Source organism: Panicum virgatum, chromosome 5N, assembly GCF_016808335.1.
Source record: "Panicum virgatum strain AP13 chromosome 5N, P.virgatum_v5, whole genome shotgun sequence".
NCBI lineage: Eukaryota > Viridiplantae > Streptophyta > Magnoliopsida > Poales > Poaceae > Panicum > Panicum virgatum.
Window position 1 is genome coordinate 42,022,439 of NC_053149.1, and position 22,927 is coordinate 42,045,365.

Below are 22,927 nucleotides of genomic sequence, written 5' to 3' on the forward strand. Positions count from 1 at the left end.
GTCGGTAAACCGGTAAAACCGGCCGGTAAACCGGTTGCACGGGAGCGTTTGAATTTCAAACCGGTCAAACCGACCGGTAAACCGGTAAAACCGGCCGGTAAACCGGTCAAACCGGCCGGTAAACCGGTCGGAACCGGTTGCACGGGAAAATTTGAATTTATTTGAATTTGGATTTGAATTCAACCGGTTACCGGCCTAACCGGTCCGGTAAACCGGTACCGGAGGGCGGCGGTAACCGGTTTCCGGTTGGGAAATAAAACCCTGGAAGCCACAGCCTCGAGTAAAAAAAAATAAAAAACAAAAAATTTCTGCTGGAACTTATGCAGCGAAGAACTAGCAGTGCAGAAATGAAAGCTGTACAATTCAATTTTCCGTTTGTTGCTGATTTAGCCAGTTTGAGACAACGTAGCAAAACTACCTCATCCACCTGCCCATCTTCATGGCCATTATCTTCCTCTTGTGCTCCCGGTGCTTACCTGCGATACGCTTCTTTCTCTTGGCATGCCGCTCCGGGTCTACAGCTGCAATAATCTTCTGTGCCCGCTTTCTACTGTCCCGCTTCTGTTTCAGGCCCTTATGAACACTACGGTAGACTTCAGCGAATTTCTCAGGACCAATCAGATCACGTAGCTTGCCCTGCACCCCCTCGGCCAGTTGCTTGACTTCATCTGAAACCATAACAGTAATATGGTACTCAGATAAGCTCAGACATATGGCAAGCTCTAGGGTCTAGGCATTGAACATGTGCAACTTCTAAATGCTGAATGAATAAGTCACTGGGGAAAAAGAGAAGACAAATGAATGTTCATACCACTAACAACTTTCCCGGCCAATCCTTCAGAAACTTTATACAATGGGGCCAATAGGTGATCAGCATAGGTTAATGATTCTTCAGAACCAAGAGCTGATGAAATCATACGGAAGCAATCGAAGACAATCTTTGTCTACACATGGATAGGGAAAAGGTTACCACATACTGAGAAACATACAGGGAAAACAACTGACTTATACGATGGAATGAAGCTTACCTGTGTATCCTGCATTTGCATTGCAATTTTTCCCATCCTCTTTAGGATTGAGGAAACTAACAAAGATGTAGGCTCTTCACTACTGTCAAGACTTGGTATAGATACATCAGTAGCTGTTGAAGTACAAAGACGAAACATATTCTTTGCTTTTGTTGAACCAAGCAATTCAAAACCCTCAAGGAAGGCACCATGATCAGAAGAACTAATGCTAGACCAAAACTGATGAGTCGAGGTCGATTGCCTAATCGACATATGCAAGTTGCAGACAGAATATGCAAGATTCTGTACGATCAGATTATTTGCTGTAGTATCACTCAGTTCAGTCCTCAATTGTTTCAAGAAAGAAACAGCTATTATGAATAGCCTGCTTGGTTGAACTAGCAACCATGATATAGCAACCAATTTCTGCTCACGTTTCCTTTTCTCCACCGTAGCAAAATACGATGCTACCAGAGAGCTTGAAATACTACGCAACATCGAATGAGGATGGATAAGCAACTTGCATACTAGTATCCATATTTCCTGCAAGTTTAACCATGTCACAAACTTGAGGGCGCAAGACACATCAACAGTTTAAAACAAATAAATCCAAGATCCTAAGTACTAATAAGTAAATAGTCAAAAGGTGCCTCAATTGTATAAATCGTATTAAATGGGTAAAATGATATGGCTGTGAAGGCAAAAAAGACACAATATGATTGTTCAATGGCACTGAACATACTGAGCGTTGTTTTAATTTATGTGGAATCACAGATCAAAGTTTGAAAAATCACCAGTAATTACTATAACACTGAACCAACAGGTCGTGGCTTCTAGCTCCAATTCCACAACCCCATCCTCAAAAAGAAAAATATCCTTTATATAATAATTATTATTATTAGGGAAAAACAGGGCTGCCAAATTATTTCAGGAAACAATCATGAAAGCAATGGAGATTGCATGGAATACTAAATTGATTGATTGAGAGATAGAGGCACATATATATAGGGGGGGGGGAGGAGATCTTGGGCTTATAGAATCAGAACCGATCAAGATCTCCTCTCCTATCTCTAGTCAACCAGACTAGAAAAGGAAGAGCCGGCCGGCCAAATATGGCTCAGGCTCAGGCCCAAATCAAACAATAAAGCTATCACAAATTGAAAAACATAGTAGATCTAGATCAGAAAACAAAATACATACTACATGTGCAATGAGAAATAGTAGTAGGGCAAAACAGTAATTATACCTCCATGTTCTGCTCAAAATATAACTCCGGAAAGCGAAGAAGTAACCTCTCCATCATGGCAACAGAGTGGTAAGCCTCTTTCCACAATGGCAGGACACATTCATCAGAGATGCCTGATTGTAATATTCCAGAAGCAATAGCAGATGATTCCATTATTGTTTTAGCAACAGACAGAATACTTTTAAGATGTTTGCCCATTCGTAATGTATGGTCGTCAATAAGTAAACCAATGACCTGCCAAGTACAAGAACCAATTCTATAGTTGGTGTAAAATGAGAATAGTAGTTGAAAGTTGAAACATAAGCATGTACGGATTAAGGGAAGTACTTCAACGCCACCTAAACATAAAAGCAAGTTGCAACCACTGACCCACTAGTCCACTGCTAACTGTAGGTCTGTGCAACAAATCCTTTTTTGTGAAAAGAAATTTACTACTTGGGAACCTATAGCAATTATTGAATGGTAACCTGGGCTGAAGGACTCCACAAACTTTGCTTTTCACCAGTGTACCATGAAAGCGAATACTCAAAAATGGAATTCTTTCCCTGATCACCAATGCGTCCTAACAGCTTTTGGATTGTTCTAAGGATCATTAAGGACACATTCTGATGCTGTTCATTGGCTAAAGCAACCACAAGATGAAGAAAAAAAGTTTGACCCTGGTCATCAACAATCCTCTGAGGAAATCTGGTAAGAATATCATGGAGCATTTCAAGCACCGCTTCTCTACCTGAAGCATGCTCGTAACTGCAATTTTCAAGAGTGTTAGCATACAGAGTAGATGGTGCTAAAGGAAAAGTAGTCATGGATATCCATACCTTAGGTTCGCCAGGAAAAAGTCAATATGCTGCTGTAAGCGCTTCTCAGATAATGGGTAGTTCAGAAAAAATTGTAGCAGAATTTGAATGCATTGCTGCCGTATAGATTCAGTTACCGTTGTTACCATTAACTCTCCAATCTTAACTACAATATCATAAATTTCATGGGAAACCAACTTCCGCCTGACTATTGCCTTCAGAAGTGATAAAGCAACAGGGGAAGGATTTGTCTGAAGATCAACAAACATAGGGGTATGGACAAGCATCTCGAGCTGATTATCTGAAAGTGAAATCCTAAATCCTCTAAGTAGATCAGCAAGTAGCTTCAAACAAGATGTGACCAAATGACCATTGGAGTTTCCAGCTCTCTGTGCAATGTCCATAAGCACATTTTTTATAATATTTGCATTGTCCCTGAGAGATGGCAAAGGAAGCTTCACCAACAAGGCAAGACATCTAAAAGCAACTGAAAGGACACTTTCATATTTGGAATTCAAACATTGTCCCAAAAGGTCTACAAAGGGATCCAACATCTTCAGGAGTTGCTCATCTTCCTTATCTAGTTTGATGCTCTTCAGACGATTACGTAGCAAGTCAAGTGCAAATTTGGTAAGTATATAAGAATTCTGTGATCCACTCTCACCTAGGCCAGGGAAGTTCATTCCTACAGAACTTTCTTGACCAGGACTGGATTGTGTATTCTCTTTACTTTCAGATTCACTTCCTGTAGTAGTATCTTTAATAAGCCAATACACAATGGTGAACAAGTTCGATGTTTCAGTAGATGGATTGCACTCAATCCCTAAGGCTATATTGTGCAACATCATCTCAAGTTTTGTTTTCAACTTTGGAGTAAGTTGCTTCTGAAGATGTGAAGAAACAGGTGAGATTAGCTTCTTCAGCGAATGTTGACTGAATGTAATACTTTGAGCAATCAGCTTAAGAGTCTCAAATGACATTCTCTTCTTTGTCTCCTTCATTTTGGAAGCAATCTTTTCAACTTCCTTTTGTTCAGCAACGTCTCCAAATAAGTTGCTGTTTACAACTGCCAAGAGATCTTCTAAACAGTAGTCAAGCCTACCATTCATATCAGCAGTTATATTTTTTGACAGTAAATAATGAAGTGTGTAGCCCAGAACATGTAACTCAAAGCCCCTTTTCAGTATAGCTCTCAATATCTTGACCACAAACTGCAAATACCCAATACCAAGTTCCTTCAAAGAAGCAGCTAAAGCAGACCTAGCTTCATCACGTATGCTTTCAAGACGATTCTTGAGGAAGTTACAAATTCGATGAATGATGCTTGAAAGTTGGGACTCGAAATAATCCACTGGTAGCAACTTAAGTATTTTCAGTGCTACCAGATTTATATTGACGTTGACTTTCTCAGGATCTGCTCCCAATAACTTTTGCACTTGTGGAAACACTACCTTTCGCAGGTAGTCTTGCTTATCAGAAGAGACTTTAGTTAAAGTGAATGTAATTGAAGAATCAGTATCTTCACTCGTAGCATCAGAATTGCCCAAGGCATCATTTGCAGGCTTCATGAAATGGAATGCGTCCAACACTGAGCAAATCAACCTCAATATTATCTTCTGCTTATCAGGCTTAAGGTTCAATTCTCGGAAGCATCTAGTCAGTATTGTTCTGTAGTGCTCCCATTGGACTTTGGCAGCAACAGCAGATAGTGTATCCAAACACACATCTCTGACTTGTTCGCCCTTCCCAGCTTTTACATCAGAAAACATGTTGAAAAATAGTGGAACAAAGACTTTCATAGTGATATCCTAAAATGAAAGCACAAGAAGTAACATTAATGAATAAACAAACAGGGAATAGAAGAAAATCAGCCCATTGGAAGCACAACTTAAGTTAATAGTTGTATGAAACAGAGTTCATATGAACTATAGAATCACAACATTCGAACAAAAGAACGACATTTGGCGCATACACAAGAAACAACAGTGGAAACAAATATGCTATGGCCCTGTTTCGCACAGCTCCAGCTCAAAATTTTTGAAGCTGGTCATCCCTAGCTCCAGAACAGAAATTCATTTGTGCCCTGGGGTTCAGGGGTCCTCGTTACACAAATAAAGGTAACCCAACCCAAAATGTTGCAATGTTTCAAAAAAAAAAATCAGACGCAAAGTTACAGAAACCTGTAAAAATGCAATCTCAAATTCATCTTTGATGTAGACATTCAAAAAACACTAGTGCTATGATTAGCACATGACGAGCAATGCCAGATTGATTGCTTGTCTTGTTTCTTGATATATAGGATAAATTTGAAACTGAATTGTTGCAGCTATACATAACTTCATGTGTTACACCGCAACATGATAAATTCACAACTAAGGAGACCCGCACCCCTGGATGTGAAATCTGCACTAGCTCCAGAAATTCCTAGAGCTGGAGCTGTGAGCAACTGAGCATATAGAAGGATTAAGTTGAGCGATTTTAGTAATATTTCAAGTTAAATACATATGTTTAAAGCACTTTATTTTATCCTACAAACTCCAAATCCTGCATGGATGTCGAAGCTGGAGCCGTGCAAACTGGCCCTGTAACCCAAACAGAGAGATTTGTTTTTCTTTCTAAAAAGTGCAGACACTTCGAACAAAGTCATATTATAGGTGTCGAGTGCTTACTAGATGGCCATAACACATTAACATCCTGTAGTCAACAACTAAAATATTTCCTTTGGACCACTTGTTAAGACAATATTGGAAGACAAGAATCCTACTGCCTGATAAGACAAAACTTTTTTCTTGTGATTATAGTTCTGTTTACACAGTTTCAACGAAAAGCAGGTCTGCCACTCTTATAGGGTCTTAAAGTAGAGGGATAAAAATAGGCTCATTGCATATCTTTAGCATTTTCATATAAAAATTTGTGAAGCCATATTAGTCTGACAAAGTAAAGAGAAAAGGTAACTAATTACCAAAACACAATAAACTTCTACTCTTCCATTCCAAATTACAGGTCATTTTGGCTTTTCAAGGTGCATAGTTTTTGCTATGTATCTAGATATAGTGTATATCTAGATGCATAGCAAAAACTATGTACTTATAAATGCCAAAATGACCTATAATTTCCAACGGAGGAAGTAAGTTGCATCACAGGTCCACAAAACAAGGACTTGAATTTTCAATTCAACGACTTAACTAATGATCAGTCTTCAGAAATTTAATTTCATACTATGCTCGTATCATTCTGGCATAAAGTAGAGTATTATCTAACTTCTACCTCCGAGAAGTTGTTTTCCTTGATTCCCTGTCTGAAAAGTGACAATGCTTTTGATCTTTTACCTGCCTGCATTAGTAAATATAAATTAAGTTTACAGTCCTTTCTCAAGCCTTTGGGATAACTGAATAAGCAAATTTACCTGCAAATGAGTTATGTTGTGGAAAAAATCCTCTTCAATATCCTCCTTACAGAGAGGCCTAAATGAGCTTAAGGATGCTAAATGATTAAAATTGAAGACCATCTCCCGAAGTAAAATAATCCATTCCTGAATACAACATCACTTTCAGCCTTTCAACCAATAATATCAAAGGGTAAATATGGAAAATAATAAATACATAAACACCTTTTGAATTGATACATCTTTAGTCATTGCTACTCCCATATTGTGCAGATATGTTTTTTCTAGAATCTTCTCAATACAGCTCATTGTGCAAATGTTTCTGGTATTGTTCTCTCCAGATTTATCATCAGCAGTTTCAATAGAGTATTTGGACTCATCGTTATTCATGAGTGACACAGAAAATTCCAGGAACGATTGCAGAGCCCTGGATGCACTTTGCCGGAAAATCAACTCTTCAGATGACATATCATACACGCAATGAGATAATATGGCACCCACATGCTCTTCTGTCAAGCCAAGAAACAACTGTGGCTTAACCTTATCATAGGCATTAAGTCTTGTGTCATAATCTAGTTCACCAAGTTCTGATGTCGAAACTGCGTTAAGATCTCGTATGAACCCAGCCTGTTAAAAATGCCACTTACCAAATAAGATAATGTGAAATAGTAACAGACGTGTCATAAATCATAATGTGAAATAGGAACAGGCAACGTGTCAAAGTTGACATCACAAATATAACAACAATTACCAGAAATGACATTGAAGATTCATGCAACGACAGCCCATCATAGATATCACAGATGCATAGCCGCTGTTCCAATCCAACAGTCGCAAGTAATGGGTTCAGTGCATTTAGAACTTTTGCAGATACCTTGCACCTTAGATTTGGAACTATTCCCTTCACAACACGTAGTGCTTCCAAACACTCATCTACAATATAAAAGACCCATGGAAGATCATGTAAAGGTTGCTGGAAATTTGAAAATGAAATGAAAAATAATAATCATTTACTATGCATGCATAATGTGCACAAAAATATATTAAAACAAGGCTCACCAGAGTTCAAATCCTTCTTGCTGAAAAATGGAAGAATCAGGTCTATAAAATTCTCTGCAGCTGAAGGGTCTGTGATGTAACTTAGCAATAATTTGAACAATCTAAGTTCACGCTGCCCAAGCCATGTACCAGATTTCCTGTAAATATTGAGAGTGCAGGACATTAAGTCAAACTTTTAAAGTCCCAAACTATAATGTGCAGTGAACAATGTCAGGAGAGATTGCCGCACCACAACAGAGGCAGTGTTGAAAACAGAGAATATAGCCCAAGCAGTACGAAACATACATCTAAGCAAATGGCTTTGAAGTCCTGACTCTCTTATTAAGACACCATAATAGATGATAAAAATATTACAAAAGTTATATCTACAGTATGATTCATTTGACGCTTTAGGATGTAGACACAACTTAGATCCATAACTCTGACAATTAGTTCTATGCATGGGGAAAAAATAAAATACCTATGATATATAAAAAAATTTATAATGATTCTCATTATGTTTGTCCATGGCCCACCATGTGCATGAACCAAGAAAATACTACTCCCTCCAGTCATCAAAAGCTCATGTTTCAGACAACCAATATCACATATTCCCTCAGTACCAAAAAGAGTGTTCTTTTAGGTTTCCCGTAAGTCTAAGTTTGACCAAACTTATAGACAAAAGTATTGATATCTATGATACAAATTAGATATAGTATGAAAACATATCTCACAATTAATCAGATGATACTTATTTGTTATCAAGTATTGATAGCTTTTTGTATGAACTTGGTCAAACTAAAAATGGTTTGACTTAGAACAAACCTAAAAGAAACTTATTTTGGGAAAGAGGGAGTACGTGCAAGTAAATACATTATCTGAAACGTCAAATTTAATTAACTGGAGATAGTGGTTCCAAGAGAAAGTCAGTGTGAAATGACCATCCATAACCATATTAAATAACATGGTACAACTAATCTTCCACCTTCAGGGCAATTTAATTAGCAGTAGAGAGTGGGACAAATCACAGCAACTAGACATTTGATTTTCAATGGACCTATTATACAACATAGTCCCCCAAAGCCATGGCAAATATAGTGAAACGGTTGGTGCACTTTGTATCGAAGTGGCTAAAGCTTTGCATTCCAGGACAAAATCTACTTTGCAGTGTTAGTATTACTAAAGAAATGGTGTGAGGAACCTGTTAAGCTCTTTGCGATGATTAACGAAATCATGAAGACTATGGATAAGAACATCCATATGTGGAACAAGAATTTTCTTCACTGAATGGTCATTTTGCTGCTCCAAATCAATATCCAACCTCAATAGATTCTCAATGAACTCAAGTGCATAAGAGGTAATGGATCCTGAAGCTGTCTTCACAGTTAAAATAGAAAAAATAGCTGGTACAAGATTATTTGATCCCAATAGTGGTGCTAATGTTGGGCTCCGACTCATAGCCATGAAGCAAGCAAATAATGAACTTGGCTTCTCACTACTGGAAGCCTCTTGTGTGAAGCAGTTAATCAGAGGTTTCACGGAAGAGAAAAAAACATTCCAGAAGTTTTCACCAAAGTCATGGCTTTCATAGTGAATAAGTGCCGAGGAGACAATTTTAATACATAAAGACCTCAGATCCTTCAACTGCTTTATCGATACACTTGCCTGAAACAGAATGAGGTTGCTGATGCAGTTAGTTCAGATGAGATATGAACACTTGACCAATAAAATGCATAAAATCTATAAGAAGAAATAATGACATTAGTTTTTTTTCCTATCCTATAATATCAGATGACCTGGTTGGTTCAGTAACTTGTCATTCTGCGCTTGATTACCAGAGTACCACATAGCTATTTTGGGAGGTCTTTGAAAGGACACAATATATGCATGTAAGAGAAACTGAAAGAACCTGTAAAGGCGATTATATGGCATACCTCCAAATGGTCTACTGCATGGATTTCCTTACAGCATTCATCCATATCTGCAGAATTGCCAACCTCCATGTTTGTCAAACAATCATTATCATGGCAATTTGATTGATTGCAAGGATATTTCCCAGCACTATCACTTCTGAGATTCCGCATGCAACTCTCCAGCAAGCGAGCAACAATGGTTAATAAAACATTAAGGAATGGACTTATGTGGGCCATATCAAAAGTACCAAAAATTTCTTCAATCAAATGAAGAAAACCATTTAACTTCTTCAATGTAAAGTTCTCTATACAAATTTCTGTTGAAGCTCCAACAATGTCAGAGACATTTCCAAGTAGATTGTCAGAATGAGAACCAAACATTTTAAGCTGAAGGCTGTTGGGGATCAAGGACTTCAGAAGTAACGAGAAAAAGAGCTGAAGTTCATTTGAATCAAACTGCAAAAGGAAACGAAGAATTGCCTTTCGATGTTTGACACCTGCGTGCTGGCATAATTGAAAAAATAATGAAAAAGTCAGACAGCAGACAAGCAGCAAATGATATACTTTCTCAAGTCGTTAAAGAATAATGTTTCAGAGCTAAGCGCACAGACTAAGGGATAATTAAGTGGCTGAATTTGTCTTAATTTAGCGCACATATCGGCAACATTTTAATCTAAGCAGCTAATCCATGTTGCATAAATGGGCTAACAGCCAGTACTAGTAGTACAACAATGCTATTCAAACAATATCAGAGCAGAACTTGAATGCAATTTAAGAAGGCATGCATGCAGGTCACTTTGTGTGTGTGTTTGGGGTGGGGGTGGGGGTGGGGGGGTGCAGCCTTCACTGGGAAGGCCATTCTTTCATGGGCTTTTGCATCAAGCCTCAAACATCTTTTATTTTCGAATGATCGGCTCCAGGGAGTAAATAGCGTTATGGTATATAGATAAGCAGAAAGTAACACAAACCTTGCGAGAACCAAGTAGCTTCAACTTTCTTACTTTCGGTGCCAACACACGGATAACCAGAGGAACAACACTACTTCTATGGTCTTTCAGAATTGACAAGGAGTCATGTGAAACAGCCCACGTGGTCATCTCTTCACGAAGAGTTTTAACGTCAATCAGATTTTTAAGGTTTTGACTGTACGGGATCAAGAATTCATCCTTCCAGTTTAACAGGCAATCCAGTGCTTTTGCTTGTATGTCAGGATCACTGTCATCAAGGACCCTGGGAATAAATTGTCAATTAATACACAAACACAAAACAGCTTAATTCACCTCCAGGCTTCAACAACAAATATATAAATTCATTCACTAACCTTTTAGTTAGTACTTCATGGAGAACCTTGCTCTGATATAACGACCGTGCATTGTGCATTAACTCCAATAAGTTCAACCATTCTTTTAGAATAGCTTTCCATTGTTTGCCTTTACATTTTTCAGGCATATATGAATCAGCACTGCAGAAGTTCGAAGTTGAAAAAATGTATCAACATGGACCGAACTTCCTAATAGGTCTAAACTGCAGAAATAACATAGTTTATCAACTAAATACCTAAAGATGCTCCCATCACCATAACCCATAAATTTTAGAAATAGTGGTACAAGATGTCGGGATCGGGACTCAGCAACATCAGGAATCCTTTGGAGGCACTGAAGCAATAATGTAGCCATGGTCTCAACCGGTGTGCAATTGAAGTCCGTAGCAAGATACAAGCTGAAGCAGTCAAAAATAGCTACAATACCAAACATGAAGTAAGAAATTGTAGTACAAATGGAATATACAGAACCACAGGAGGGTGGACACAAGATTGTACGCATACATCATCCACTCTTACTGCTTCATATCTGTTGCTTTCCATGATAACTACCAAGCATTTTAGGCCAATGACAAGGAAATCACAAATATGTGGAAGTCCAAATTAACAGTTCATGATGTAAATCATGATGCACAAAGAGACTACATTATGTTGGTGTATATGTGAGCCCATGTATAGAGGCCCATCTAGAGGCCCATGTATAGGAACTATATATCCCACCCTTCTAGGGTTTGGAGGAATACAAGCCATTATTCTCTCCTATTCTCTCTCTCATACATGGTATCAGCTAGCCTTCTCTTCTTCCTCTAGCCGCCGCCGGTGCAGCCGCCGGCACCATGGTCGGCCGGCCGCCGCCGCCGCTGGCGCCTCCCTCCTTCCCTCCCCTCTCTTTCTTCCCTCCCATCCCCTCCTCTATTTATGCTCTGGGCGCAGCCGCACCCTTCCCTGTACAGGGCACCGTCGCCTGGCCGCCCTACGCCGCCGTGGCACTGGCCGCCGCCGCCCCCGCCGCCGGATCCGCTGTCCCCGCCGTTCCCGCCGCCGGATCCGCCGCCCCTGCGGCTGGCGCGGCCCGATTCGTCACCTCCGCCGCCTGGCCCCGGCCGCCCGCGACCGCCGCCACCTTGGCCATCCTTGCACCTGTGCCGGCCGCCGGCATCGCGAGCGCCACCGCGGGCGTCGTGGGCGCCGGGTTAGGCACGATGGCGCCTCTGCTGGGCAGCCGCCTCCCTGAGCCGCGTGCCCTTCCTGGGCAGCGAGACGGCCTGCTGGCCGAGCAGCAGCTGCTACCCCACCTTGGGCTGGTGTGCCCCAGGTGGGCCGCGGGCCCATCCTCCGGCCTGCAGCAGCAGCTTGCTGGGCTGCCTACTTGCGAGCACGCCGGCCCACGAGCGCAGGCTGCCGCCGCGCGCCGCGGGCGCCGACGCCGTCGTCGCCGCAGCCGATGCTCCTCCTCACCTCAAGGTCAACGAGTGCGCGCAGGAGACGCTGCGGGACCTCGAAGCCAAGCTCGACGGGACCAAGCTCGTCCAGGCCACGCGGGCGTACGCCGCGCAGGCCGTCGCGCCCACCGCGCAGGCCGCCGTCGCGACCGCCGCGCAGGCCGCCGCCCCCGACGTGTGGCTGTCCCAGGACGTCGCCGCCGCCCCGGCCGCCGGATTCGACTTCCCCAGGGCCCCTGGGGCCGCCCCGGCTGCCAGACTTCCCGTGCACGCGCCCGCCCTGCACGCGCCTGCTGTGCCGCCCCTGCCTGCGCCCGCGACGGCCGCGCTGCCCATGGCGCGCGTGCCCGCGCCCTTGCCCGCGTGGCCTGCATTCGGTATGCCTCCCGCGGTCGCGCCGTTCGGGACCCTGCCCGCTCAGCCCAGCCAGCAGACGACCTGGCCTTGGGGGTGGGACCAGGCCGCACTGGCGCAATCCTTCAACGCCATGGGGCTGACGCCGCCGGTCAGCACCGAGTGGATCGCCGACTCGGGTGCCTCCTTCCACACCACCCCAGATACCGATATCCTTTCTTCTGTCCGACCCCCACACCCCTCTTGTCCTTCTTCCATCATGGTTGGTGATGGGTCTTGCCTTCCTGTCACCGCCGTTGGTTCTGCTCCTGATTCCTTTCGTCTTCCCAATGTCCTTGTTGCTCCTCGGATGGTTCATAACCTTCTTTCCATTCGTCAGTTTACAGCTGACAATTCTTGTTCCATCGAATTTGACTCTTCTGGCCTCACTGTAAAGGATTCGGCCTCCCGGCGTCCGCTCCTATCGTGCGACGCCAGTGAGGATCCGCCAGGGCGTCGCGGACAGAGAAGGGTACAAGAGAGACCCGCGGCTTGCCCTCGGTGGCGCAGAGAGTCGCGGCCTGAGACGCCATCCGCCGAGTCACCATGGGATGGATATGCCGAGAATCCCGATGGATGACTGGCGGGTGGTACACCGCCGGCTCGACTCGAGAGCGAGTCGGCGGAGGCGGCGGCGGCGCGGCTCCGGTGTAGGAGGCGGCAGCGACAGCTCCGGTGTAGGCGCCGCAGGAGCCTCCGGAGCCGGAGGCGGCGCCGGTGAAGGCGCCGAACGACGCCGGTACATCTGCACCGACTGAGCGTACCGCGACGGCGCCGGTACACCTACACCGGCTGAGCGTACCACGCAGGTGCAGGGGAAGGCACCGGGGCCGCGCGTGGCGCAGCAGGAGACACCGGGTCCGCGCGCGGCACGACCGGAGGTCCGGGGGCCGCGCGTGGTGCGACCGCGGGCACCGGGGCCGCGCTCGGCGCAGCAGGGATTACCGGAAGCGGTGCCGGTGTGCCGAGAAAACCTGCAGGGAAAGGACAGACAGGTAACGGTGGCTGAACCACCGGGTCAGTCGAAAACAGGGACTCCAGCTCGGGGTCAGGAGAAGGTGTGGAGGAGGTGGAGTAGGGGAAATCCGACTCGTCAAAGACGATGTGTCGGGAGATCAGGACGCGGCGAGAGGTGAGGTCAAAGCATCGGTACCCCTTGTGGTCAGGGGAGTACCCAAGGAACACACAACGAGTCGAGCGGGGCGCCAGCTTGTGAGAAGCGGTGGCGGAGGTTAGGGTAACACGCACACCCGAAGACCCGAAGGTGGTCGTAACGAGGAGGGGTACCGAAAAGAGTGTGGTGTTGAGTGGTCCTGGTTCCGACAGCTCTTGGCGGAGCTCCACAGCCCGCTCGCCAAGAGCACGCTCGTGTACTACGACAACGTCAGCGCTGTGTACCTCTCCACCAACCCCGTTCAGCATCAGCGAACGAAGCACGTGGAGATCAACTTGCACTTCGTGCGCGACAGGGTCGCTGTCGGCGATGTTCGGGTACTCCATGTCCCGACCACCTCCCAGTTTGCCGACATCTTCACCAAGAGACTACCCTCCTCGACCTTCTCGGAGTTTCGCTCCAGCCTCAACGTAGCAGGTGGCTAGTTGTGGCTGGGGGGGAGTATTTGCCCTTTGTACTTTCTTGTTGTCCAGTCTCGAACGCCGCTGCGACGGTAGTTCAGACTAGGGGGTTGGTGTATATGTGAGCCCATGTATAGAGGCCCATGTATAGGAACTATATATCCCACTCTTCTAGGGTTTGGAGGAATACAAGCCATTATTCTCTCCTATTCTCTCTCTTACACATTCTTAATGCATGAAAAACATTAAGTTAGAGAGTATACACAACTAGACAAAATTCTGTATCCTCAAATAGACAATCAGGTGTCAACTAAAAGCATATCATGGCAGAACTTCGTCATCAAAAACCATAGCTTATCTGACAATGGGGCAACAGCTTGGCAAGAATATAACTGCCGCACATCCTACAAACGCAACCTTTGAAATCTGATACAAATCCCCATTAAGTGTCAAGAACTTCTAAATAGGACTAGTTGTACTACTGCACATGAGATGGAGACAGCAACTCAATGCACAAATGCATGCATGTAGAGAATGAACGAATACACAGATGGTAACGACTGAGCTGTGTTTGGGTAAGGGCACTAAAGCATTGGTTTATAGAACAGTGCCAAAAGAACATTAGATAAATGCCTGATACATACACTGTGGTTGGCTTGCAGGTTCCAGCTTCTCCTGATTTTTCACAGTCAGGCCTTTTGATTGGTGAATTGCAACAAACTGAACAAACTGACTCCACACAAGCTCTTTGTGTTTTCTAACAAGGACAGCAAGACAATCCAGCGTTGGTGGCCACAGATCACTAAACCTATTGTATAATATGCCAATAATACCATGTAAGAGAGAAGATATGTAATCATCATGAACCATCTTGGAAGATAGATTCATTTGTATCCGAGAAATGTAGATAGCAATTTTCCGGCTAGTAGATACTGAAATTGGAGTTGACTCGACAGTGAGAAGGGTATCCAAAACCTGATATAAAGGAAAACATTAGACCAACACCAGCGAAGTAGCAAGTAAAAACATTAGCTGACAAGACATACATTAGTGTATTTAGCAACAGTTTCCTCTCCAGAATCTTCTGTTCTTTGTCTCTTGTGTGGTCGCTCTTCATTTGTGCCTAGACGTTGATCCATCTTCACAAAATATGATAGAATTCTCAATGTCAAAATCCGGACATCCTTGTTTGGATTGCTCAAGTTGACATCAAATATAGATAACAGATCCAAGAGATTTGGATCAAATTCTTCTGTCACTTCCAGGGATGCTACTCTGTTCACAGAAGCATAAAGGAAAAAAAATGACAAATTTCTGGAATCAAACAAACAAAGAAGACAAGAATTAAATGGAGAGTAAAAAATATATGTAGCTTTACCCTTGTAGGGAATCCAAATATTCGGCTACAGCAGACAGTACTTGCGGACATGTACTGTGACTCTTGGCAAGCGATATGAAAAAGCTTAATTCTGAATTTCTATTTGCATTAACCACTAAAAGTTCATGGTATGATGACAATGCCGCACCAAGTAGACTTCTCCAGGTAGCCTTTGGAAGACCATTCACGTTCTCTGTGTGTCGATCGATAGAATTTTTGCCTGTTAGAAAGGGCAGCTATGGTGCTTATTGGAAAAAAATAAAAATTCTCCAAGCAAATCACCTTCTTCCACTTCAAGCAGCCGATCAAAGTTGCAGATTAATTTCTTTAGCAGTGACAAACTATCTTGATGTCCATCATTTATGTTAGGATAGCAGCAAATAGATCCCCACAGTATAGCAGCTTCCTCTTCAGTGACCTTATTACTTGATCGATTGCCATTTTTGACTGTATCGTCTAACAACTCTATCCAGAAAGAGAATTTTGATTCGAAGAACTTGCACACTTTTTCCACTGAATCCAGATGATTTGCATCAGTGCTATGAAGAATTATTTGCTTCTTTGATTCTTTAAAGAAATGCAGAAGGATAAAGAGAACATCCTCCGGTGAACTTGCAAGAAAATTGCCCATTGCACTACAAAGCAAAAATTGCATGGTCAAACCTTTTGCATGTGAATTTTCTACTGTACATTATACTGTCAGAAATAGAAGAAAACATATCACATACCTCAATATCTGGCTTTCAAAATGTTGTATAATTTGTGGACCTTTTGCCAAAAGTTTCCTTATAAAGACAATCACACTGAACGCGCAGTTGAAATCAGTGTTAGGTGTTAGATCACTACCATTTGGTCAAAAGAGAAATGACCAGGAGTTATCAAAGTAAATAAACACGACCAGCAAGAACATTTTACCTTAGATTTGTTAGTTCAAACACTGGGGCATAAAAGGGTGATACGATGGATAAATTGCTAGAAATGATTGGAACATCCAGAACACAAAGCAGAAAGTCCAAAATACTTCCAAGAACTTCAGATGAAGAAGCTTCTACTAGGTTGCTACCAGGCAACACATATCTACTAACCAGCAACTCAAGAAGTTTAATCATAGTCACCTTATCTGGCAAAAGATAAAATAATTCACTAATTATCTAATCTGAACTGGCAATGAATTAAGGCAGTGAAAGCATATTGACGATGAAATGGTAAATCTGACCGAACACATTGTTTTGCTTCTTCTGTAAAGCAAATGCAAGCAAATCAATCAAGCACTTCAAATGCTCCAAACAGCCATCCTTAAGACAGTTGTTGATTTCTTCAAATAAACAAGTATATATCAAGGGCAATTCTTTTGGATCCACTTCATCGCATAATCTTTGAATCAGCCCTGTCATTACCTCATGAATAGTAGAAGAGCCTGCATTTTGCACTATAAAGTGGTTACATTATTGAAGACCACAAAAACAGTACAAAAAATGAACAGCTGTCAATATAGATTTTGCCTGAGAACTATGCAAAAAAAAATGATGTTAGACCTCGCATTATGGTTATGAAACATAATTCAGATTTTTGTCTGAAATGATTGTGCCAAAAAAAATGATGTTAGGCTCTGCATTATTGTTACAAAAGATAGAGAAGCCTAAAGTCACTTATGAATTATGCCAATGCCCTGATGAATTCAGCTAAACCATAACACATAATGAAGTGGGACAGTGAAGACAAGCAATCAAGGGAAGTGCAACTGATGTACATGAAAATCATAATAGTACATGTCATTGGTAGAAGGTTATCTTACCATTAGGGAATTTGTCATGGATAGTGGTAAAAGTTAACTTGCTCAACAAGAACTTCAAGACTTTCCCAGCTCTTGAGTGAAGCTTTGTGGAAGTTCCTTTCATGACATGCCACAGCAAAGATATCACCCCGTCTGTCCTTACAGGTGATGATTTCTTAGCAGCCTCAAGTAGAAGTTTCATTAAACCTAAGAGGGAAACATGGATCTGAGCATTAATTCATCCATACATAAGTATTTTGAGAATTTGCCACTCAATGTTCGCCTGCATGGTACATACTTCAGCAACATAGTGAGAAAAGAAAATTACCTTGTGCTAGCTGATTATTAGGTGCATTCCTCAGCAAAAAAGAAACAGATTCAGCCATAAATTCTCTGACATAATCCTTCGGGAAGTATCTCAGCGCTGATGTGGTCCTTCAACAATGATAAATAAGTTGGCAACCAGTTAGATGGCTGAAGTTGGATATCAACAAATGCAAGTAGTTTATCAGATCATGGAGCAGAGGCCATGAAATGAGGTTTGAGCCATTAGCACACGAAGACCTCGCTTTTAAGTTCTAAAGATGCAAACTCACCTTAGAATTTGGACAATATCTTTCAATAGATACTTTTGCAAGTACATCATTATATATGACCAAGATGTGAAAACCTGAAAAACAACAGAACATATGACTTCTGCTACTCAACTGCAAGAAAGACTTATGAACCACACTGAGCACACAAACCTGCTCCAGGATTTCAGGGTCACGATCGCCTCCATCATTAAGAAGAGCTAAGATGGCATTAGCATGTCTTCCTAGAAAACTGTAATCAATAAAACAGGCAAGAAGGTCAAAAAAAGGGTGTATTAAGGACCTCCAAGACCTTTCATAGTGTATGAAAAAAGAGGTCTCAATAGTCAATTCTTGCAGCAGAACAATAGAGATTGCATTCCTCTTATGTTGATTTAATCTAGGCCGTATGGAAAAACTAGGTCAAGATAATCATCTTTGCGAAAAACACAAAAAAAAACACAAAACCAAGCAAGCAATAATGACTCAGGTCTACACAACAGTATGATGCGGCCTACACAACAGTATAATGCTACATACTAGCAACCATGCTGAGTAATTGTAACTGATTTAACTAGAACTTACGGCAAAAAATCTTCTAGGATGTCCCTGGAGAGAGCTGTGATCAACCTGCATGTCAAAGAGGAATCCTTTAGACATCCAGTAGTGGCTAAATCAGTAACAAACCACAGAACAAACATCTATTCAACAGTAAACTCAAAGTAGCACTCCACTAGTGACCTAGTGAGATTGAAATTCTGATCCTACAAGTTATAGCATACTGGAGCCCATTACTTGACGGAGGCAAAATAAATTAATTAAAAAAGTTAAATTCAGGTTGATTGTGATTTCTATTCAACCAAAAGAAATAAATAATTCAAAATTAAGAATCAAAAGAGGGCAAATAAAGATAATTAATCCACTAGAATACCAATGAAACTATCACATGTATGTAATAAAATAGTTGTCAATAAACTGAGACCCAACTACCTGTGACTCGCTACCAAAAAATAAACTGCAGAGCAATAAAATATGGATCACATATTATTAAGGTGGCTTAAAACTGGCTGTCTTTAACTCATACAGGTTGTATGCAGATCCAACAATATCTATAATTAAGTACAGACACAAGCTATACCATGCGGGTTCCATTTACTGTCCAACAGAATCATCAAGGATGACAATTCATTCATGTATAGAAAGTTTTGGCAGATGATCAGATATGAAGCATTACAAACTTGAATGCATTTCGCCATTTCCAATTTATTTTCTTATTATCTTATATGAAGACAATATTTTCAAAATTGTGGAACACAAACCCCAAACACGCATCACATATGTGCGACCCAAACCAAACAAATAAGGACAGGCAATGATAGCATAGCATTTTAAGTAATTTCATTCAACTAAGTACATAACTCCATGATAAACATACATGAGTATTGGCTCCAGGGACAATCTTGCACTCATGTTCACTCTCAGTAGAAGAGCAGAAAAGAGCTCTTCACGGTGCAAGACAATTTGAGGTAGGGTCTGCACCAATGGTATCATCTCCTCATAAAATGAGATAAAATCCTCTGCGGTATTGAGCTCCTGGATTAACATGAGAAATGGAACAAAATTAGAAGTGGCAGTAATTGTCTATAACTATCCATTTGTAATAAAAAGAACTTAATTTCCATAGGGCCTAGATATAAGTCTATAACCAAAAAACCCCTTCTAGATGTGCTCCTGTTGGGCACAAACCATGCCCGTGCTTGGCCTACATCAAGACCTAACCTCCATCAGTAGCCGAAGCAAGCCAGCGAGGGCATTTAACAGCGCAGAAAACTAGCAACAATTCAACTTAGAAGCTCTTACAGATATGTTCCCACCCAGCCCACATCGCGCCTCTGCTGAAAGTGCTCAGCCTATACCATGCATTCAGCTCCATCGCTAGACTGAAAGAGATGCTCTGGTGCATGTGTTGGACCTTCTGAACCATCATATCCTTGGCACAATGCCAATCCTCACAGTGCACAACTCATGGTCATGTTACAATCAATTGTGGACTGGGGGTGGCATATCTACAATCTGCTCTATAGCAATTAAAGGAACCATGGAAAGGAATCTACACCGACTTCATAAATTGATGGTGACTAGGGAGATGAACTCTGATTCTAGGAGTGTATATTTGAAAGGGAATGGGAAAAGGATTTTTTTTCGCTGAATCTGTTGCATTGCCTTATAAAACAGTATTACAATGTTGTAGAAAAAATACATTCCGAAATGGATTGTAAAAAAAATAGCTACATACAAGTTACATATTCAGCTCAAGCTTTTCAATTTTCAAAAAAAAAAAGCATATCCTCTAAGATCTACTCATAATCTATTGGCCACAAATATTAATGTGTTAATGGCCCTTGCCCTATTAGCCCCTCGATACCATGCATCGAGCATGATTATAACCATTGAACTGTAACATGCCAAGCGCAAGCCTATAGTGAAGCAATGGCGGTGCCTGATTTAGCAGGTGGTGCAGCGCAATAACAGTGGTGGGAGCAGTCAATGTAGAATTCTAATTGAGAGTGATGCACTCACCCAAGCCATGCATAGTGGTGGACGGCGGACCAAGGAAGCCAGGAGAAACCTGGCAAACAATGGTGCTGGCTATTGGCCAGAAAGGTGACAGAGGCATGATGCAGCTTAAGCATGGCAATGGAGGATGATGGGGTAGAAAGAGACCAGCTCTAACAGGGTCGGGAAAGGTTGAGCCAATCAATTGTTTGGGAGGGGGTTTGGCAGCAGGGAGTGATTGAAAATTGTACATTTTTTCATGCTTCTAGAGTTCCTATAGCACAAGATTGAACCTGTGTAGTTTGCTAGCACAAAGGCTTAAGTGAAAAAAATGTTAGGCGAAAGCAAGAAGTTGGAGCATTAAAGCATGCAAGATCATTTTCTATCCACTCCTATGCATGAGAAACAAACTAGCAAATCTAAAATTCTTGACTAGACCCCCAACATTCTAGGTTTGTCTATCACAGCCTTGGACTCCGCTAATTCAATCAGAAAAATAAGCAAATTAGACGGAACTAAGGTTCCATTTCACAGAGTGGAATTTTGAAAAGCACTTGTTCTATTTTATTGGATGTAATCCTGACTAGATTACAGGACAGCATCAGCAAACAAGACTTAAGGCGGCAATTTAAACCCTTTCTGATGCTTTAAGCACCAAATTAAGCTCCCCTATTGCTTCCAAAGTGGATTTTAAGGATAGAAGAACTTGAAATAAACGAAGCAAGTGAAGTAGAAGTCGCATACCCTCCACTCCACGAGGGCGTCGATGAAGAAGGACGAGCCGCTGGAGGGCTCAGCCTTCACCGCGTGGAGGCTGCGGTACACATCGATGTCGATCTCCTCCACCCGCTGCGAGAAGGTCTTGAACTGCACAAGCAAACATGGAGCCCATCAGCACCCGTAGAACCCGTCCCCAAGCCCGATTCGGTGTCAGCGAAACAGCCGTCGGGGGTGACGCCTACCGAGAAGCGCTTGCGGCTTGACGGGCACGTGTTGAGGCACTTCACCGCCGCGTACGATGGGGTCGCCATGGCCTCCGGCGAGGTGGGGGCGGCGGCTCTAGCGGGGTTAGTGGTGGCTACGAGCGGCCCGGGCGGATCATATGTGGGGGGCTCGCGGGTTTAAGCGAGGCGCAGCTTTTGTTTGTGGCCTCCTAGGGTTTTGAAGGAGGCGGTGGCGGTCTGGCCAATGGTTGGCACGGGAGGAGGAAGGCGCTTGTGACGGTTACGCGGGCCTTTTCAGGATGGGCTTCGGTGAATGGGATTGGAACCGACTTTGATCCGAGACCGTGGGAGGTGTACAGTTACCCAAATTTTGAAAACTAGATAATTGTGCTTATACTATAATCTATTCCTCTTCTCTTCTATACTATAAAAGAATTGATAACATTTCTCACCCACATTAACCCACCCATCTCTTTCATAAAACATATTTTTAAGGCCCACTGGAAGAAAACTAGGTAACGGTGCCAGATGAGTTTTATTTAGGAACCTAAAAAGATTTGGTTCCTTGCAAAGAGGCCCTTGGCCGGAGTTTGGGAGGGGAAACAGGTAGGGCGGCCGGATTTCCAGCGAGAGGGCTTGCCAGAAGCAGAGGTAAGGTGGGGGGAAAGGAAGAGGGGCCTATCGCGAACCTCTGGGTGTCTTCGGTGGGCTCGGGGCGGTCGGAGGTGGACTCTCAATGGAGGAGCAGAGGCGGCGGTGGTGGTGCTTGTCGGCTACAGTGCTCCGGCGGGGTTCTACCGCGCTTGATCGACCGTGCAGCTTGTAGGGAGGTGGGAAAGGTGAGGAGGCGCTCAGTTTGGACAATGTGGGGGCGGAACTGTGGCTCCACGGTGAGCAGGGGTTCGCCAGAGCAATGGAGGAGGGCGGCGGTGGTGCGGTCAGTCGGGCTCACCTTGGCCCCTTTTATAGGCACAGGTGTAAAGGAGAGGGGGCGCTGGAGAGCCATAAAGGCGAAGGGAACAGACCATCCGCGGCGAGGGGACAAGGGCGCTACGGGAGCTCAGCTCGCCGGCGTCGTGGTGGTTAGCTGACAGCTGGGGTGGTGCGTGGCGGGCTCGTGTGGCGCCAGGGGGACGGATTCATGGGAAACCGGGGCGCGAGGGCTCACTTTGCCGGGCTTGGTCAGGTGCCTACCCTGGCTTGACGGCCAGGTGGCCCAGCGATGGTGGGATGTGACAGGGGTGAAAAGACCTCGGATATCGTCTAGAGGGGGGTGTGAATAGGCGTTATTGCAAATTCTACAAATTACAGCACTTAAGAGAGTTGTTAGCACACCGACCGGTCAGACCGGTCAGGCAGACCAGTCAAACCGGTCTAGGACTTAGATGTTGAACAAAAATGGCAACCGGTATGACTAATTGGAGTGACCGGTCTGACCGGTCCTGTGCAGAGCTTGCCCCAAATCAGAGTTTCTTCCCTCCTTGAACTCTAGCACAAAAGCAACTTGGTGTAGTGCCTCTGCAAATTATATTGAGTATATTACAACTCCCTGCACACACAGATTCAACACACCAAAGTGGATCAAA

General features: G+C 43.3%; 1 protein-coding gene across 1 annotated transcript; it reads right to left on the bottom strand.

The window, feature by feature from the left end:
* Positions 1-305: 305 nt before the first annotated feature.
* On the bottom strand, positions 306-21,600 carry LOC120674337 (small subunit processome component 20 homolog). The gene is made up of 31 exons (XM_039955509.1): positions 21,360-21,600; positions 21,142-21,264; positions 19,277-19,434; positions 18,427-18,471; positions 18,016-18,094; positions 17,866-17,939; positions 17,598-17,704; positions 17,291-17,476; positions 16,712-16,912; positions 16,411-16,615; positions 16,224-16,298; positions 15,778-16,130; positions 15,496-15,688; positions 15,164-15,392; positions 14,762-15,092; positions 10,944-11,124; positions 10,708-10,848; positions 10,355-10,616; positions 9,408-9,890; positions 8,675-9,138; positions 7,495-7,631; positions 7,187-7,368; positions 6,661-7,062; positions 6,457-6,582; positions 6,318-6,383; positions 3,072-4,858; positions 2,721-3,000; positions 2,254-2,487; positions 1,029-1,550; positions 812-944; positions 306-668 (listed from the first exon to the last, which is right to left on the bottom strand). The coding sequence occupies exons 1-31, from the start codon at positions 21,426-21,428 to the stop codon at positions 415-417; spliced, it is 8,082 nt and encodes a 2,693-aa protein (XP_039811443.1). The 5' UTR covers positions 21,429-21,600; the 3' UTR covers positions 306-414.
* Between the last annotated feature and the right edge of the window lie 1,327 nt (positions 21,601-22,927).

What these genes read in the sequence shown, in the direction of transcription:
- LOC120674337 (XM_039955509.1), bottom strand. Translation starts at nt 21,428, where the DNA reads ATGGCGACCCCATCGTACGCGGCGGTGAAGTGCCTCAACACGTGCCCG. An exon ending in ATCCTAGAAGATTTTTTGCC is followed by an intron (nt 18,095 to 18,426) that starts GTAAGTTCTAGT and finishes TATTGATTACAG; the next exon opens with TTTTCTAGGAAGACATGCTA. An exon ending in GATATTGTCCAAATTCTAAG is followed by an intron (nt 17,705 to 17,865) that starts GTGAGTTTGCAT and finishes TCATTGTTGAAG; the next exon opens with GACCACATCAGCGCTGAGAT.